General features: G+C 40.6%; 1 protein-coding gene across 7 annotated transcripts in view; it reads right to left on the bottom strand.

Moving 5' to 3' along the window:
- The window catches only part of echdc2 (enoyl CoA hydratase domain containing 2), a 48,327-nt gene that overhangs the window by 9,180 nt on the left and 18,708 nt on the right, over positions 1-20,439 (bottom strand). For 3 of the 7 annotated variants that reach the window (XM_067990187.1, XM_067990188.1, XM_067990186.1), the window contains 5 exons: positions 12,575-12,812; positions 10,287-10,354; positions 5,560-5,647; positions 4,274-4,360; positions 424-516 (listed from right to left, as the gene is read on the bottom strand). In XM_067990187.1, coding sequence (XP_067846288.1) covers positions 424-516; positions 4,274-4,360; positions 5,560-5,647; positions 10,287-10,354; positions 12,575-12,812 — 574 coding nt within the window. Of the gene's footprint in view, positions 1-423; positions 517-4,273; positions 4,361-5,559; positions 5,648-7,212; positions 7,492-10,286; positions 10,355-12,574; positions 12,813-17,915; positions 20,087-20,439 lie in introns of those variants that run through there. The other 4 variants (XM_067990189.1, XM_067990190.1, XM_067990192.1 and 1 more) reach the window with 2 other exon arrangements.

Below are 20,439 nucleotides of genomic sequence, written 5' to 3'. Positions count from 1 at the left end.
GAGTGGAACACCAGGATCCATCCAGCTCAATTTTATCTGCGTGTTCCCATATAAGTTACAAGAATTCCCACAGACAAAGGAACACTGTTAAAGATGACCATTTTCAGTCTTTGCCTCATTCTCAATTGATTCAGAGTGGGACACTAAGGAGCAGAGGAATGGAGATACCCCTGTAAAAAGTTGCCTTAAGAACTTACAAAACTCATAACCCAGATAGGTTACAGTACTGAAGTAATGGCTCAAACCTACCAGTCATCTCACCAAATCTCAATTTTTGTAGAGCAGTCTTGTAAGACATTCTTAATTATATACTGAACTCTGCATATTTTAATGGGTTTGAAACCAATCTTGTTCTTTCTACCTGTAAGATCTCACTCTAGATGAGGTATTTAGATAGGCAAATATGACATAGTTTGACCCTACCTGCAACACGAAGATCACATGCCAATGCTAGCTCCAGACCACCACCAAGAGCATACCCATCTATTGCAGCAATGGTGGGCATAGGCAGGGATGCTTTAAAAAAAAATCACAACATTAAGACTTGAAAGAAAAATATTAAAAATTAATCTGTACAATATCAGAAACAATCTCAATAGCCAAGTGATCAGATATAGCCCTTCCAACTACAATTTCTAGCAATCTCATTGGCCAAGAATCACATGACCATCTATCAACCTGGCTTAATAGCTACTGCTAATCACATGACCAATCTGATCAGTCCTTCTTTGATTGACAGGCCTTGGACCAATTCTGATAAAGGCAGGCTCAGTGGGGGTAGGGTTCAGCAACTTTGTTTAGCTAATAATGGCTCATTAATCCCCTTAAACATGATTGTATTTCTATGGTTTTTGGTCATGGTGATTGTTCCATGGGAACAACGTAACTGAAAAATCTCAATGACACTGGCCTGTGTATCCCTTTAAAGCAATCTCAATGGGCAAGTGATGAGACAGCCTTTCCACTGCCACAATAACCATATGACAAATAACAAATGAGTGACAATACTTTTAAAAATATTTTTCCCTCAAAGAAAATCCTGTTCTAACATGTCTTACCCAGGGTCATAAACAGAATAATAGAAAGGGGATAGTTCAACAGTTTCTTCTAATTTTTTACAAAATTATATGGGCAATAGATATGGGCCTCCTTTCCTAGACCTCTCTGTCCCAGTGCTGGACAGGCAATTTGAGGCCTAAGTACATTATGACTGTCCAAGCCGACTGCACCATTAACGTGGCCTGGTCACCCCCGGCAGGGTCTTGTGCTGGGTATCAGAACCAGAAAAAGGATTGGACCTGCTTGAAAGTCTTAGGGCCTTTCATTGAACTAGAAGGGAAATACCTTGTAATTCAAAAATAAAGGCCCACTCACTTTCGGGCCAGTCTTCAACTTGTGACTGGCCCCCTCAGACTCTCCAATCTGAGGAGGGTCCAGATACAGCCCTCCACCACCTAGGGGTCACACACACGAGAAATTGAGGTGGAAGAGCTAGGAATGCTTCCTCCCGCCTTGTTTGTATGAATATGCTGGACCTGTGTTTATTACAGGCACAGGAGAAGCCCCACGAGATCTGGGACAGAATAAAGTGTGCGAAGACCTGATAAAACGGTTCTCCATACCCCTTTTCCTGACCTTTGCACCCAGGAAATGGGCATTCCTTGAGGCCAGAAATGGAGAATTTTTTTTAAAAATCGGCCTCATGTAACACAGGCAACTGAGCAATGCAAGAGCAAAACAATCTTGAAAACACAGAATGCCAGTTATTGGGGAAGATTTTCAGGCAGTGCCCGAAGGGGGCTGTGCAGTGACCACTCTGCCCGCCTGTTCATGCCAGCATGAGGCCCAGGCCTTATTAGCTTGCTGCTGGCAAGCTGCAGGCACCCTGCTGCAGCTTGCTGGTAATGGGAGGATGTGAAATTGGCCATCTCTCTTGCTGAGCCCGCCAGCAGATTGGACGGGGAGGAAGGAGGCCTTCCACGGGGCCAGCAGTGAGCACGAGTCATTTTAACCTAATCCATCCAGCTGGAAACTGAGTGGATCAAATTGGCCACCCTTTTTACACCCCATCAGATTTTACTTTCCATTGACTTCAAAATTCTGTATAGGATATACAACCTTAATCTTTAGAACAAAAGTACAAAGCTTGTTGCACAAGGAATCGAGTTTATATAGCGCCTTCGACACAGCAAAACACTAAAAAGGTGCTTCAGAAAGACAAAAATGGACACTGAGCATTGGTAGAAGAGTTAGGGAAAGGTGGCCACACCAATACTTCGGTATGATAGTGTAGTGGTTATAGTAATAGCTTCGCAATCTGTAAGTCATCAGTCCAAATCCCTCAATAAATCAGGTAATTTGTGGCTTATCACCAAAAAAAAGGTTGAAAACTACTAGATCATTAAAAATCCAATTGGTACATTGACATCCTTCAGGGAAGGGTAGCTACTACTTGATCTGGTGACTCTAATCCACACTAGGTGGTTTATACTGAACCTAATGACTCAATCCATGATTTTGAAATGAGGTGAGCTGCCATACTGCTCATCGGCACAGCTCCAAGTCCACATTTTCAGGATTATGCAAAGATAATGCATTTGAAAAATGCAAAAATCAAAAGATTTTTCTGGTGATGATTTTCTTCTCTTTGCAGTTTTTTATTCTCTTCCCTGTTGTCGTTATTATTTGGTCTATTATGTTCAATGAGAAATCATCAGGATTTCATGTTTAGCAAATTAGAATAAAATTAAACCATGGAGCCTCCTGCTGAAATGGAGACTGATTTGAGCTACTTAGCAACATAGTGCATTACACAAAGTAGATATGGTGAAACCCATAAGAGATAGGAGCAGGAGTAGGCCATTTGGCCCTTCGAGCCTGCTCCGCCATTTAATGAGATCATGGCTGATCTGATTTTTACCTCAACTCCACTTTCCCACCTTTTCCCCATATCCTTTGACTCCCTTCCTGATCAAAAATTTGTCTAACTCAGCCTTGAATGTATTCAATGACTCAGCCTCCACAGCTTTTTGGGGTAAAAAATTCCAAAGATTCACGACCCTCTGGGAGAAGAAATTCCTCTTCATTTCCATCTTAAACGGGCAACCCCTTATTCTGAGACTATGCCCCCTAGTTTTAGATTCCCCCATGAGAGGTAACATCCTCTCAGCATCTTATATGTTTCAATAAGATCTCCTCTTATTCTTCTAAACTCCAATGAGTATAGACCCAACCTGTTCAATCTTTCCTCATACGAGAACCCTTCCATACCCGGAATTGACCTAATGAATCTTCTCTGAACTGCCTCCAATGCAAGTATGTCCTTCCTTAAATAAGGGCACCAGAACTGTACGCAGTACTCCAGGTGTGGTCTCACCAGCACCCTGTACAGTTGTAACATGACTTCCCTGCTTTTATACTCCATCCCCCTAGAAATAAAGGCCAATATTCCATTTGCCTTCCGGATTACCTGCTGCACTTGTATGTTGACTTTTTGTGTTTCATGTACAAGGACACCCAGATCCCTCTGTACCGCAGCATTTTGTAGTATTTCTCCATTCGAATAATATTTTGCTTTTTTATTTTTCCTCCCAAAGTGGATGACTTCACATTTTCCCACATTATATTCCATCTGCCAAATTTCTGCCCATTCGCTTAACCTGTCAGTATCTCTTTGCAGACACTTTGTGTCCTCCTCGCAACTTGCTTTTCCACCTATCTTTGTATCATCAGCAAATTTGGCCACTCTGTTCCTTCATCCAAGTCACTGATATATATTGTAAATAGTTCAGGCCCCAGCACTGAGCCCTGCGGCACCCCACTAGTTACAGATTGCCATTTTGAAAATGACCCTTTTATCCCAATTCTTTGTTTTCTGTTAGTTAACCAATCCTCTATCCATGCCAATATATTACCCCAACACCATGAGCTCTTATCTTGTGCAGTAACCTTTTATGTGGCACCTTATCGAATGCCTTTTGGAAATCCAAATATACTGCATCCATTGGTTCCCCTTTATCCACCCTGCCCGTTACTTCCACGAAGAACTCTAATAAATTCGTCAGACACGATTTCCCCTTCATAAAACCATATTGACTCTCCTTGATTGTATTATGAGTCTCCAAATGTCCTGCCTTCATGGAATGAACTGTACATTACACAAAAGCCTCTGGGCTTAAAAACAACTGACAGCAAATGCTACTTTGTTTAAAAAAAAGCATTGCTTGAAAATACCATTACGGAAATATAGATTGCTTAATTTCTTTGTACTTGCCTATATTGCTCATTAAACTTCGCAGCTTGTGAACAAAGTGGCCAGCCTCTATATTACTCATTTTAGCACGTTCCTTCAAGTCAGCACCTAGAAAATTAATTGGGGAAAGAGGAAGGGAAAATAATTTGGAAAACAACTTTACTAAGAATACAAAGATAACATATATTGGCACTGGCTTAAAAGGAGCAATCAGAAGAATAAAACTTGTAAGCAATAGTCTGCTGCAAATAAACACTCCATGACCCTTCTAAAGTGCATACAATGCAATCATCAATATGGTCACTTAGACTTAATGCAGCTTAGAATAAAAATCACTAGTAATGGATCCAATATTTAAAATTAAAATATTCAAATGTTGTAAAATTAAACAATTTTTATTTTTAGCAGGTTGTCAATACTGAACTACCAAGTCGAATCTCAGCCATATTCCTGGCATTATCTATTCATCCCACATCATTCAGTAGAACCAGCTATATAAAAAGGGGAGCATTGTAATTTTGCCATTGAAGCAGAAAGTGTAAACATAGTGTAATAGTCTACTAGTGCTTCGAGACTGGACCCAAAAGGGGCAGGAAGTGGCTTTATACCCACAATCCCCTATATTCTGAGGATGGAAGTCTACAACCCATCTTAAATACAGGAATCATATTGCTCAACTATCAAACCTCTCATTTATTGGCTCAAGAGTGGCAACAGTAGAGCCCCAGAAGAATGACATCTCTTTCCATTGCAAAGTTTAGTGTGAATCATTGAAAGCCAAAGGCAGGAGATGGAAGAGGAACAGGCGAGAAACAAAGAAAAATCGTAAAAAGTATAATCAGAATGTACAGCTTTTGGAATTTAATTAGGGAATTATTAGTCTTCATAACAAGACTATTAAATTGGGATTTATTAAAACTATATAGTTTTTGATCTATATTCACCAAAGTAAAATATCACAAAGAACTAAGTAGTTTTAAAACTACATCAACATAATACATTTAACATATAATAACTTCAATTTAATATTTGCAAGTTTTTAAGCCATGTTTCATTAATGAGACCACTACCTACTTGATTCTGGGTGGGATAACTCCTCAAAACAGCAAAGTTGTACGTCAGTAATTGATTTAAGTATCTACCGTAAAGTTTGGAGCAGCAGTCTGAACTCCAAAAACAAAACAATATTCCAAATTACTGCAGGGCCTTGTATGGTTAGTAGAACTATCCATCACTGCAACAGGAAATTGCTACCTTCAGACCAAGTAGACTCTAGTCACAAATTACTCAGATCGTAGATCTCTTACCTGCACAGAAAACTCCTTTGACCTGACTCTTAAACAGTACCACACGCACACTTTTGTCTTTACGCAAATCTTCAACGACTTCTTCAAGCTGAAAACAAGTAACCAGTTCCAGTTTTTCATTGATTTTCCTTACTCGTGTCCATATTCACATGATTCCAGGGATGAGGGGCTTTAGTTACATGGATAGATTGGAGAAGCTGGGGTTGTTCTCCTTAGAACTGAGATGGTTGCGAGGAGATTTGATAGCGGTATTCAAAATCATGAAGGGTCTAGACAGAGTAGAAAGAGAGAGAAACTCTTCCCATTGGCAGAAAGGTCAAGAACCAGAGGACATAGATTTAAGGTGATTGGCAAAAGAACCAAAGGTGACATGAGGAAAAACTTTTTTTTTTAAACACAGCGAGTGGTTAGGATCTGGAATGCACTGCCCGAGGTGGTGATGGAGGCAGATTCAATCATGGCCTTCAAAAAGGGACCTGGATAAGTACTTGAAAGGAAAAAATTTGCAGGGCTACGGGTATAGGGCGGGGGAGTGGGACTAGCTGGATTGCTCTTGCACAGAGACGATGCGGACTCGATGGGCTGAACGGCCTCCTTCTGTGGTGTAACCTTTCTATGATTCTAACTACAAAGTCCTCATAATAAAACTGTAAACTCTCATGTCAAAGGGCTGGGCCAAAACTGATAATGTTATTGGTACATGTACTGAAAGGGAAAAGAGATACAGAGGGGAAAAGAGAAAGTGAGTGAGCGAGAAAGAGAGAGCAAGAAAGCAAGCATGCATCAGGCAATGATAAAGAATGTAAAAAGGTCTTTGTTAAATGTACATTCAGTAAAAGTGACTCAACATGTATCAGCATGCCTTGGTTAATTTTTCACAGTGGCCTGATTTTCCTGGGGATTTGCATGGCTCATCTTTGTTGTAGGGACCCTCGAACGGTGCAAACGAGAGATGTAATTATGGAGCAGGTAACTTGCACTATTAATTATGCCACTCCATATTTTCCTGGGACTTTTGCACCACTCCACTATCACCCTCACCGAAAACAATGAGAAGTTAATCATAGCTACATCCCCCCATTAAAATCAACGGTGATCGTGATTTTGCTGGATTGACGCCAATTTTCACGCTGCTGCCACTTAGACTCAAAAATAATGGCACTGGTGGCCTGGCAGTGGTGTGATTTACTGCTCTAGATCAGTTCCTTTAAACATATTTCCAATGCCCGCAGAAAATTTATAATCAGCTTTAGCAACAGCAGGAAGCATTGCATCTGCGGTTAGAAAACAGTGTTCAGCGAGAATAGCAGTGAGTAAAACAGGCACAGTTCTCCGATTTATGATCGTCCTGGTGTATCCGAGCTGCCCCGTCCTTTGCCTAGCATCCTCCCGCCCCGCTCTCTCCCGGTTCCAGTTGCAGGGTGGATTGGAGTAGTGCGGAGTGCCAAGCCCGCCCGCACTGAATCACTTTAAACAAAGCAGATAAAGTTAAAATAAAGATCGGGGTTCCAGGGTGGAGCAGAGGCAGAACTTTAAAACAAGTTCAGAGAAGGCAGAAGAGGAATCGGAAATCGCACAAGCAAATGAAAGAATGGAATTTTAATAAGATTTTTTTTTTAAAAAAAGGTCCCAAGTGGCCTGTGATCTACTTACAATCTCCCTGCTGGGAGTGGAATTCAGAGCTGGGTCCATATCCCACTCAGTTATACACACACACAACTCAGTGTACACACAATCCACTTAGCACTGTTACATTGGTCATTGGCTGTGCCACTTCTGATTCGCCACTCTGCTGGCTGCAGCGTATTCTAATTAAAAACGCAGGAAAATATGGACTAAGTCATCAATGGCAAGATCGGCATGCTAAACGGCAAAATTTACAGTGTATCTCACCAATCTCGCCATTGCAGAAATATCTGGGCCAATACTGAGCTTGACCTGCTCAAATAATGAAACACTGTACACTTTGCGCCATTGCAATGAGCTCTTATGTAGCACAGCAGATGACTGACCAGATCAGGTTTTTGGGCAGGATTGTGGCAGGAGGTAATAGAACAAGGTTGTCAGCATCTGTAAAGAGAAAAAAAAGACTGGTTATGACATATCAGATGTGTACCCTTCATCTGAACTGATGAGGGATGCGCACCCAAAACACCATAACCTTCACAGGTACTGATTGATCTGCTGTGATTTTCGCACATTTTCCTTTTTTTTTTCAGATTCCGGCATCTCCTATTTATTTTACTAGTATAACTGGATATCTGTTCTAGCAGGCAGTAAGTAATGGTGGTTATAGAATGGAAGGAAAGAACATCATGAAGGTCTAATGCACCATGCTGACTGAAGACGATGTAATGCATAACAGGCAAGATTACTGCTGATCCAATGGCAGCGCATATTGGTGAAAAGCAAACATGCACCATGTGCACTCCTCAGCCATTTTGCATTAAACTAGAAGGGAAATTCACTTTTCTTCCATTTTGGCCACCCTTTGTAAACGGATTCCTACCTACCCTCACTTAGTCAATACAAACATGCAATGCAAATGCCCTGCGCTCATTTCTTTAAGTGAGATGCCATTGATTTATAAAGGAATATATGGAGTTCCCAGTTTGTATCTGGGTTGGACAAATGCTCACATGAAATGATCAATATTCTCCTTCTGGCAGCCTACATCAGGCAGCTCAGTTAGTTGAATGAGGGTCTCCCATAGGAAAATCTTGACCGAGTTCACTTAGTCTTTCATCCTTCTGAGGTGGATAAAATGAATACCATATTTTATGTTGTGAGAGGAGGGGTATGTCTACAGGGGCTGAGCAATATTTGCCACAGTGTTGAAGTGTCTCCTGGCTGCGTGTTAATGGGGATCAACATCTCACACAATAGGCATTTCATGCCAAATGGAGACTGGTCTCTTGGGGTAATCTCTCTCAGCTCCCCCACAGATGCATGTTTCTGAACTGGAAGATCCCTTTTCCCACCCATTACCTGTAGTTGGGACACCTTCCTTTCCAGAATTCCATAGGAGAAACATACACACAAGCTATCCAAAAAGAAAAATGCAGCTACATTTCTGCTATCTTGAGCCCCCTTCCTACAGAGGGCATCTTGTCCCTTAGAATTCATAGAGGAAATTTGCAAGTCTTGACATGGTGCTACTGCACTCCCTGGATTAGAGGGACAGGATTACCACGGCATTCATGTCTTTCCTAGAAATAATTACCCATCACTTACCTCAGTCTTTTCTGAACAGTGTTCATTCTTTATTTACAGGTTACACAGGTAATTGTATTACACAGCACATTTCCCCCCCACCTCAATTTTTTTTTGGTATATATAACAACTTAGATTGCAAAACTTGCTCTCCAAATACCTCATTTGCATGACAATAATTGCAACATTAAAAAAAAGTTTGGAAAAAAATAAAGAATCCACAGTTTCATTCCAATCACGTTTCAGACGGATCGTTAGTTTCAGTGGATAGTGAAGTACTTTGCTAATGGCAGGGGAAAAAATTACTTCAACAAATCAAAAGCAAAATACTGCAGATGCTGGAAATCTGAAATAAAAACAGAAAATGCTGGGAATACTCAGCAAGTCAGGCAGCACCTGTGGAGAAAGAAACACAGAGTTAACATTTCAGGTCGATGACCCTTCATCAGAACTGGGAGAAGTTGAAGATTAAACAGTTTTTAAGCAAGTACAGAGCGAGGGAAAGGGGGGGGGAGGAGGAAGGGGAGGGGAGGAAAGAGCAAAGGGGAAGGTCTGTGATAGGATGGAGGGCAGGAGTGATTAAATGACAAAAGGGATGATGGTGCCATGCAAGGAGGGTGGTAATGGGTCTAGAGGAGCTGTAAATGGCAACATCAGAACCTTGATCAGCACTTGCTGTTCAAAAAATGGGAGCAGTGTTTATGATCTGAATTTACTGAAATCAGTGTTGAGTCCAGTAGGTTGTAAAGTGCCTAACTGAAAGATGAAGTGCTGTTCCTCATCTGAAAAATTACTTAAGCAGGCAGTCAAGTAAACATGTTTTTGTAACTTCTACTAGTAAAGAATGGTATTGGGAGAGGCCTCACTTTGCTTATCCACCCTCTTTACAAAAGAGGAAATGCTGCAAGGAGGGAAGAAATAAATATTTTTAAAAATATATATTAAAAAGGGCTAAAAGAGCTAGAGAAAGTACTGATCAAGACACAGGATTTGATACACGTGGAATTCTTCTATATTTAGGAGGTTACGGCTATATATCCATTTCAATATAAAAAGTTCTCGTTTTTGCTTTCGCTCCCCCTCCCTTCCACTTTATGTATATACTTCATGTACTCTTGACAAGGAGCCACATTTTCCAGTTCCTTTTTATTTTATATAAACCAGGAGTGTCCGAGCTTTTGTCTTTTTGGACCATGTAATGAGGAGCCTCAGAAGATACAAAGTTTAAATCCATGTTCCAACTAATTTACATATATCACAGGTTGCTGATATGAACAGATCTTGTTCAGATTTTAGAGTTTATCCACCAAAGAGGCAGAAAGCTCTAAAATGAGCCCTTCCCAAACCTCGGCTCACAAAATTCAATCAGGTTAAAAAAGTTACTTGTGCTCCAAGGACCAAATGCCAGGACTTGAGTCACAGATGGCCCTTGGACCACAAGGTGGTCACTCCTGATATAAATTAACTCACTTTTAAAGCAAGTGACAACACAGTGCTGGCTTGTACATACTAACCTGATTAACAAACACATTTCCTAGGGAATTTCTTGCATGAGGTCTGCTCATTAAAACTGCTGCAATTCCTAAAGGAAAATTTTTTAAAAATTAACTGACTTCATGATCGCAAGCATCAATTTTGCTGCTGCACTTAGATTTGTCTGTTGGTTCTCAAAAAGAATCATCTAGGCACCAGCACTGATTGACTCAAGCTGAACTAAAACAGAACTAGGTGTGCTTATACACCCATCACAAATCCAGATCTGTCCAGCTTCGTTAAAGCATTCATGGTGGGATGACTCACTTTAATCTTCTATAAGTGAGAGAAAAGAAAAACATTTCACAAGACGATGGTTTGGCTGAGCACTACCCTTGCTACTTCCATTAAGAAAGTTTTCTAACTATTTTTCTTGAAATCTAGCAGGGCATGTTTCAACATTTAAAATTGCAGGGAATATTTGCCCTTTCCAGCGCCTGTCTAACACCAGCTAGAGGGGAAAAAGTTTTCAATGCAAGTGGTGCTTCGGCAGCATGAACTTTTATGCTGTGTTGTAAAATAAGATTAGTCTTCAGGTTTACTTTTAGGGCCAAATTAACAAAAATTACCTCACAAGGCAATTTACTAGACAAGAATTTCCCTTTAAGCATCAGCTTTGGTTCATTGGTAGCGTTCTTGCTTCTAAATCAGGCCTGAGCACATCATCTAGACTGACACTTCAGTGCAGTACTGAAGGAATACTGCACTGTCAGAGGTGCCATCTTACAGATGAGATATTAAACCAAGGCCCTCGCAGGTGGGTGTAAAAGATCCCACAGCACTATTTGAAGAGGAGTTGGGGCATTCTCCCAGTCTCCTGGACAAGATTTATCTGTCAACCAACATCATTAAAACAGACTGGCCCAGAATTTACTGTGAAAATAATGGTGAGGCTGACATGGTTCACCGTTATTTATGCACAAATCGGACAGCAACTTCCAGCAAGTGCTTATGCATGGTTGAACGCGAAAATCTGGAAGCTGCTGTTGAAAATGTGCTGCCCCTCCATCAGCTACGCGAAAATGGAATTCACAATTCAAATACATGAAACGGCGTGAAGTTCCTGTACTTACATGCTAGAAAAGGACTAAAAATAGAATAGAAAAACAGAATATTTTTTAAATGGTGAGAAACTATTAAACGTTAATGTTCAGAGATTTGGGTGTCCTCGTTCAAGAAACACAAAAAGTTTGCATGCAGGTACAGCAGGCAATTAGGAAGGCAAATGGCATGTTGGCCTTAATTGCAAGGGGGTTGGAGTACAAGAGTAAGGAAGTCTTACTACAGTTGTACGAGCTTTGGTGAGACCTGGAGTACTGTGTACAGTTTTGGTCTCCTTATCTAAGGAAGGATATACTTGCCTTTGAGGCGGTGCAATGAAGGTTCACTAGATTGATTCCTGGGATGACAGGGTTGTCCTATGAGGAGAGATTGAGTAAAATCGGCCTATACTCTCTAGAGTTTAGAAGAATGAGAGGTGATCACATTGAAACATATAAGATTCTGAGGGGGCTTGACAGGGTAGATGGTGAGAGGTTGTTTTCCCTGGTGGGAGAGTCTAGAACTAGGGGGCAAAGTCTCAGGATGAGGGGTCGGCCATTTAAGACTGAGAGGAGGGGGAATTTCTTCACTCAGGGTTTTGAATCTTTGGAATTCTCTACCCAAGAGGGTTGTGGATGCTGAGTCATTGAGTATGTTCAAGGCTGAGATAGATAGATTTTTGGACTCTAGGGGAATCAAGGGATATGGGGATTGGGCAGGAAAGTGGAGTTGACGTCAAAGATCAGGCATGATCTTATTAAATGGCGGAGCAGGCTCGAGGGGCTGTATGGCCTACTCCTGCTCCTATATCTTATATTCTAAACTCACCACGGAAAGTTAGGGCTTGTCCTTTTCAGTCTAAGTACCCTTTTTAATGGCGTGGTAAGTCTTTATTACCGACAAACAACCTCTCTGGCACTGAAAATTAACTTTTACAAGTGTGGAGTCTCATTCCCTCAGCTTTTAATTGTTGTTGGAGATTTATTTTAAAAATATATATATTTTTAGCTTTTTTTTTTCTCAATCCAATATTTCTTTTGCTTTCTGTACATGATTTGATATTTGATAAGTCACTATTACTGGTTTAGACTCTTCACTGGTCACTAACTATTCTTCAATCTGATCGGTTAAGGAGATACACTGTTGCTTGCCCTGTTCACACGGGTGTCAGATGTTAGAAAAACGGTCAATAAAAATGACTAAACACCACCAGCTGTCCCGAGCTTACCCGAGCTGTCTCCTTGTAGATGCTGTATTTGGATTTCGGGAGAGCCACAGGTCTCCGAGTATCGCCTTCTGCCGCCAACCAGAGACGGGACTCCTCCACTCCATGCTCTGCCCAGCCCTTCTCGGGTTAAATCGGTCACAGCATCCCGTGTATTTACTCCGTTACCAGACTGAGCAACACCGGCTCTACCGCGTACGGCCAGAAATCCCACAAAAACGGCTTTCCTCAGGGCCGACATCTGTTGCAAGAAATACGGAAGTAAAATTTGCAAATTATACATTCACTACGAGGCTTGTACAGAGGAAATCCCGCCTCTGCGCCTACCGTATTGGATTGGCAATCGCAGGTACAGCCTTCCCACTCTCCACATTTGCTCGTTTGAGATCGGGTGGCATAAGATTAAAAGTAAGCAAGACCCAGATGGTCCAGTTGGTAAAGGCACCAAGCAGTCTACTGCTAATCCATATAGTCCAGGTTCAAATTGAGTTAGCTGATCTCAACGAGGATAACGATCAGGACACTACAATTCCCTGAGCAAGAGGGAGGGAACATTGCCCAGAGTTCTTGCTTTGATTATTATTCAGTGTTGCTGACACCCAACATCTAAGACTCAAACAGGAAGAATGGCCACTTGGGCCAGGTGGAACCAGAGGGCTGTCAGCACGCGTGGAACTATAGCCCACCAAGAATCAGTCTCTTCAGAAGACACTCGGTGTGCTATTGAAAACTGTCATCTAACTGTTTATATGAGTAAAGGCGTGTGGATGACAGGGGAAACAACCTTAAGTTTTCTAAACGTCAATGTTGATGGTTTGGCAGAGGACGATTTTGAATGAGATTTTCCTGAAACAACTTCTCCCAAAGGCATGGATTTCATACTGCAGTGTAGTTCTATATAGCGCCTGGCGCCCTATGGTATCTAATCATGCCAGTCCACATAGCAAGTATTGGCAGACTGTTTTCCATGGAGAGAAGCAACACAGCCAAGCCTGATCCTATCCACCTCTGACATTCACACACATACACTTCCAGTATTTAGAAGGAACCCGGACCAATTTTCCACTCCCTAACACATGGGCAGCAAGGCCAATTGTAGTACCCCTACAAAGACCACAGATTAGATCAGCTAATTCAGCACCGACAAGGGAATCTTGGGGTAAGACTCAGATGCTTACTCAATAAACTCACTAAGCTACTGAGGAAGGTTTAAATGATTTTTTAATACTGTATACACTACATTATGAACTTTCCATATTAGAATTGAGTTTACATTTTTGCTGACCTTAAATGGAAATTATTTGGAATTGATGTATATCAATTTCAAGGTCTCCTTAAAGATCATAGCGGCATTGTTGCTCACATCATCATCTGCTCCACAGTTCTAACAACAGGAAAATATTAGTTTGTGTGATAAGTAATTCAGCGTAAAAAGTTTAATATATCCAGAACAACGGATCCTAAGATTGAGTGACAAGGCTAGTAATTTAAGAGAGCTGCTTTGATGAGGTAAACTGTGAGAATAAAGCTTGAACACTGAAATTAGGTGACAGTCTGGAGCCCTTATGTTAGATTTGTTGTTTTATGTAATCCTGCACAATTTCTCTTTTTCAAATTATTGAGAATTTCAGTGCCTCAATGCTATGACAGTCACAAGAAGGCATTTGTTGTTACAGTATTAACCAAGAATAATTTGAAAAAATTACAGAGAATGCTGAGTTCAGAAGGGATGTGTGCTATTGAAATTCTCCCTCTCCAATAACTGGAAACAATTCAAGCAATTATGTACTTGGCTTCACCACTACTAAACATCAGTACATGTTTCAATTGGTGTTATACAGTCTAAATAAGAGTGTAGAAAAGTTGACAATCCCCAATCATGACAAATCTATACAATCCACTCCGGCTACGTGTGCAGTTACATTTTGGTTAAACGTACAGCATAACGGGTCGCTGGCAGATAGCAGTTAACATGAAGACGTACAGCATGTTTAACAGTACGTCTGGACAGTTTCACATAATGCTGATAAGACCATTCTGCCTTGAATTCCACTTAACAACGTGTCATAAGAAATTTGGCAAAACACCAAATGTTCCTAATATTCATGAAAATGCATCACCATTCATGCTATTGCTATAAAGCTGCTCTCTAATAGCAACTGACAATATGCTTATGGTATTTGTCAGCAGTATAGAAATTTGACGTTTTAATTTTTTACAATGTGTTACAAATGAATGGTTACAACAAACAATTTAATTGTACTGGTAGTACACTGGCAAGGATAACCTTGAGCTAGTGCCTCATGCTTTAAATCAGATGCCAGCCTATTCAGGTAACGAACTGGTGCATTCATAGATAGTTCAGAATATGCATTGTACTACTTTCAAAATTTATATAATGTAAAAGAAAGTCTAACAACTGGGAACTGATACTTACTTGGTAGCCAATCAGATTAAATTACTGCAAATAGTCATCCAACAAAAGTAACATGAAAGCTTTTTGAAAACATATGTTCAAAAATCAACTGTTCTGTAAGGAATAGCTTTCTCCTTCGATCGCATGCACCACCAGCATAAAAAACGAGGCTCAAACCACAGCTGGTAATCACTAAAGTGCTCCCTTTGACGATCCGGATTCTTTCCCCTCAGTCTGGTTCAGTAAAAACTGAAGTCGAATACATTTTAAAGTTCATCACAACTTTAATAGCAGGGTTCTTAGTCTGCAGCATTGATTTGGACTCCTGATAGAGTCCCTCTATGCTGGCAGAGCAAGAACAAAAACATACAGAAATCCACACGTTTTTATACAAATCAATAGGGTTGGAACATACTTAACGAGGGTCAACACCAATCATAAGCCGGGCACAGGTTGCCATGCGAGGTTACATTATTTCCGGCCAATCATAAATCGTCCATGTGCTAATCATGCTGCTGTTAGACATCAAAGGGGATACTTCCTCACCTTCCAACTTGGAATGTTCTTCCCTGTTCCTTCTGTTCCTTATCTCCCAACCTGGAATGTCTTTCAACTTTGGCTAAGCTCGTTACCTATATTGATCTGCCATAAACATGGAGACATTCAGACCAGTCCTTGAATCACATCAAAGTCTCTACATTGCTAAGACCATGCAAACCTGCTGACTACACAAACATATGGCCCAGCAGGAGGCCAGGCCACCTGTACCAATCTCAGTTACTAACTAATTAACCCTTTCTAACCATTTTGCATTCTGCTTCTTTGCCACGTAGGCATCTTAATATTTTACCGAAAACTGACCACGTAGGGATTCTCACCTTCCCAATACTCAACCCTCAGAACTGACCCTATTTATTGCTGTAAGTAAAGTAAATACTGAGGCACCATAGTTAAAGGCAATCCCTGGACACTGATGTCCTGCCAACCCTAAAGACCACTAAAGAGCCATGACTACCAGCACCCAGATGGCTCCCAGATCACCATGGGGATCTGACGGCCTCAGACTATGAACAACAACAACAACTTGCATTTATATAGTGCCTTTAACATAGTAAAATGTCCCAAGCCGCATAAGGAGATATTAGGATAGGTTGGTCAAAGAGGTAGGTTTTAAGGAGCGTCTTAAAGGAGGAGAGAGTGGCAGTCGGGGAGGAGAGGGGCAGTTGTATGCTTTGGCAGCAAGTGGGGGGGGGGGCAGTCCTGGGCTTCAGAAGCATCAGCAAATGGTCCTGGGATTTGGCAGAACTGGGGTTTTACAATACTACAGTGGACCGCTGAGTCTGCCTGCATGCAGGGGGTTTAGATCTGACGTTATCATGGAGGGAAAACATGCGGTTTGGCAGAACTGTGGAAAGTAGAACTGAAGTTTGCCACAACGAAAGGAGTTGAATGTGAGGTTTGGCTCACTGGATTCCTGCAGTCTGTCAACAGTGAGGGGAAGGCAGGACAGGGGAAGGGCATGGACCATATAAAACTGGTTGGGGGATCCCATGTGTGGCAGTGCTGGTTTCTGATTTCCTTGGGATCTCTGTATCTCTCATTTTTGATGTTTTGTGATTGGTTCCTAGACACGTATCTGAGTCTGTATGTCTCTGCCACTCAAGACTATAAGAAAATGTAAACATTCCAATTACTATGAATACTTTTGGGGAAATAGCAGGGGAATGGGACTTATTGGATAGCTCGTTCAAAGAGCTGGCATAGGCACAATGGGCTGAATGGCCTTCTTCTGTACTATCCCACACTATGAAAACACAGGTGGTAATTAGAGCTTTCAAAATTCAACTTCTTTTTCAAATTTAAATACAAACCAATTAAATGTGCAAAGACAATTAAATGTCTTTGCTTCTGACAACTCTTAGTAATTAGAACATTTACATTTTCTAACTGTCAACACAGCACAGGTAATAATCAGGTGAGATAATTAGAAATTGTTTGCTTCAAAACTTCAACTAATTTTTTTTGAAAAATGAACTGGCATGAACCTGTTGGGCTAAATGGCCTGTTTCTGTGCTATACATTCTTTGAACTCAATTACAATGTGGAAAGACATCATCTCTCTTTGAACTTCAAGCAATGACATTAATGGAACACAAAACAAAAGCTACTAAAGGTGTGTGATCGATCAGCAGTCATTTTTGTCAATCACAAAGCCCCTTGGTCTAAAAACACTCAACATAGAATAAATATTTTGAAATTTACCTCGAGCTTTTCTTCAAATAATTTTTAAAAACTTTTGAGCAACACCTGCTAAAGCTGACTGGATGACATCAATGCATCCTGGAAAATTAGGTACACTGCACAATCCAAATTCAGCCCACAGAGTCATAGCTCTGGGCAAAAATATCAAATCCAAGTCTTCGTGAGAGGCAACGGCCTTCAAGTAAAAACTTTAATGGATACATTAAAAGTCCCAAAAGACAATTCAATGGATAGATTTGTCATGTTATTGTGAAATAAATAATTTTTTGCATTTATTTTGTTTAGACCTTTATTTTGGACAGGAGAAATTTCAGTTACTGAGAGGGGAAGAAAAAGCAGATGAAAAAAGTTTCCAGAAAATATTTTGAGCAATTTGTGGGAACCTGGTGACCAGTTTGCACCATCAGTCACAAGTTTCCATTGGCTAAATCCATTATCAATGTGAAAAAGAGAGAGAGAGAATGAAAGAGAGAAAGAAGAGCTCTATCCATTACAAAAAATAAACAAGCAAAAACCCATCAGATCCAACTACTCTTAGGTCACAGTGAATAACCAAACGATAGATAGATGGAAGGTTTCCTATTGCATTATTGTGATATTGTGCAACAAGATTCTTAATTGTTGGCTATGGATTCATTCACTGAACAATGGGGCGAGAGACACTGCTTGACACTTAAGCCAATTTATTTGTGAAGTGACATGGAACAGAGGAAAATGCTGACACGGATCATAAGTGATTATTGCCAAACATGCAAATCCTGAAACTAATCACTGATCTTAAACAACAGCAGCTAAGATGATTAAGAAAAATAATAAATCATGTTTCAAGGCCAGAAGTTGACATCAATAGCAGTGCAAAATGATACAAAAAATTGCACTTCACAAAAAATGCTACAAGCGTTGCAAACATAAAAGCTGCATAGACAATAGGACATTGAGGATCCAAATTAAATGGCATTAAACATCTTTAACCCCACATTTAACAACAAAACAGAATTACAACCAGTCAAAAACTGAGATGCAGTAGAAGACCACTGTACAACCTGTAGAGGCTAATGGACCATGCTTGCATGGTTACAGTGATGTACCAAACTCTGGATGATTGCTTTCAGCCAAGTAATCCAGAGGCAGAAGTTGAAGAAATTAGAAAGAATTTAGTTATTTTCACCCTGTATAAAATTCTGTACCATGGCTGCAGTAGGTGCCATCTACAGAATGCACAACAGTAACTCGCCAAGGCTTCTTCAGCAGCACCTCCTAAATCCGCAACTTCCACCAGGACAAGGGCAGCAGGTGCATGGAAACATTATCACCTCCAAGTTCCTCTCCAAGTCACACCCTGCCTGCCTTTGACAAATATTGATGTTGCTTGATTGTTACTGGGTCAAAATCCTGGAACTCCCCACCAGCAGCATTCTGGGAGCACCTTCACCTCACAGCTTTCAAGGAAAAGTGCCCACTACCACTTTCTGAGGGCAACTAGGGATGGGCAATTAAATACTGGTCTTACCTGCTACACTCACATCCTGAAAATAAATTTTAAAAATTATCCCAATTCTATAAATGATTCAGAACAATATTGCACTTCCAACATTTTTACACAAAGTATTAGATACTATATGCAGGTGGCTTCATATCATACAAACAAGAATTAGCAAATGATTGGTTGATCTTGCATTATCAGAACATAAATTGCATTAAAACTCATAGCATGCCTATTTAATCTGACATTGCACAACTAGTGCTACTTAACCAAAACTTTTGTGCAAAATCTCCCAGAATAACTGCAAAAGATCTTTGCAATACAAGTATGGACATAGTTTGTCTGAGAGACTTTGAATTTTTAAAAACTTTATGCTCTCCTCCTAATTCTGCCACCCCATTCTGAAGAAGCTTACATGTTAGGTGATGGCAGCCCATCACGAGCCGAGACAGTAATTGTCAGCAGGTTATTCAATCATGAAGGATAGCATTGCTGAGTTTAATCCTATTTTCACGCAAAATTCATGTGCATTTTCCAGCAGGAGTTATTAAATAACATTCAGGAGTGGGAACTGGCTGATTTTCCCCCCTACCCAGCCAAGGGGCACTGAGGACAATTGTAATGCCTTGACTGCTACCTTGGACTTTGAATTTTCATTGCATTAAATTTTTTTGTTGTCAAAGAATCTAGTCAAAGGTGCCTGCCAAATGCATTCCTTGAGGAAACTGATGCACTTGGTGGAATATGTTTCAGGGAATTCTCTAAAATGATTTACATGCTGTGATGTGTTAAAATCCATAGATTGCACCTGAATACCTAACAGTTTTCTAATTTTGATCATTGCCTCTATTTCCTTGTAAGAAATTATTTTATCTGCTTTCGAATATAAGTAAAGTTGAGGCCACCTTGATGGGTCCACCTTCAAAGCATCATAGCTTGATAGGGACACAAATTGTGTTACTGGATAAAGCACAACCCTAAGGAGCACAATCAAGCCAAAAGCAGCAATAGCAATGTACTTCATAAAAAGGTTGGTTGAAGAACCCAAGACAATATACAGTGCACGGATACCACCCTGGAGGTTCTTGTTTCCAGGTGCACTATCAAAAATGGTTCCTACTACATTTAACTTGGTGAAATAAGTTGCAGATTTGTTAAATTGGAGCTCAACAATGTGGCGGTATAGCATGCATCCAGCATTACTGAAAACATGGAACAAGATTGGATGCTCTTCTATGCCAATGTCAAACAGCATATCCAAGAATTTTCTTGCAGTGCAACGGAGATTTTTGCTGAAGATTCCAGGGAAAAATATCAGGCGCCAAGGAGCAGTATATCTGAGAACTATACAACCCTGAAACAAGAAAAGTAAATATGCTTTAATACAATATACAAAGACATTTATCACTATCCCAAGGTGAACATGTTCTTTAAGCAAGGAAGAGAGACAATGATGAATTCTATGATAACTGTGGAGCATTTTCAATAACCCAGAGGCAGAGTGGACATTGAATTTGCATAGGTTTAAAAATCCACAGGCTGTAGCCACTGAGGGGGAGGGGGGAGCGGTGGAAGGAAGGTTTGATGTGATAATCAGCCAATCATCCTTATTGTGGTCCCCCACGACTGGGTAATTCATTGGCCTGGATTTTGCTATAAAAATAACGGCGAGCCTAATAGCGCTCATCGTTAATCCAGGGCAAATGG

The sequence above is a fragment of the Heptranchias perlo genome, chromosome 9 (assembly GCF_035084215.1).
Source record: "Heptranchias perlo isolate sHepPer1 chromosome 9, sHepPer1.hap1, whole genome shotgun sequence".
NCBI classification, from domain to species: domain Eukaryota; kingdom Metazoa; phylum Chordata; class Chondrichthyes; order Hexanchiformes; family Hexanchidae; genus Heptranchias; species Heptranchias perlo.
This window is presented reverse-complemented; position numbering and strand designations above follow the sequence as displayed.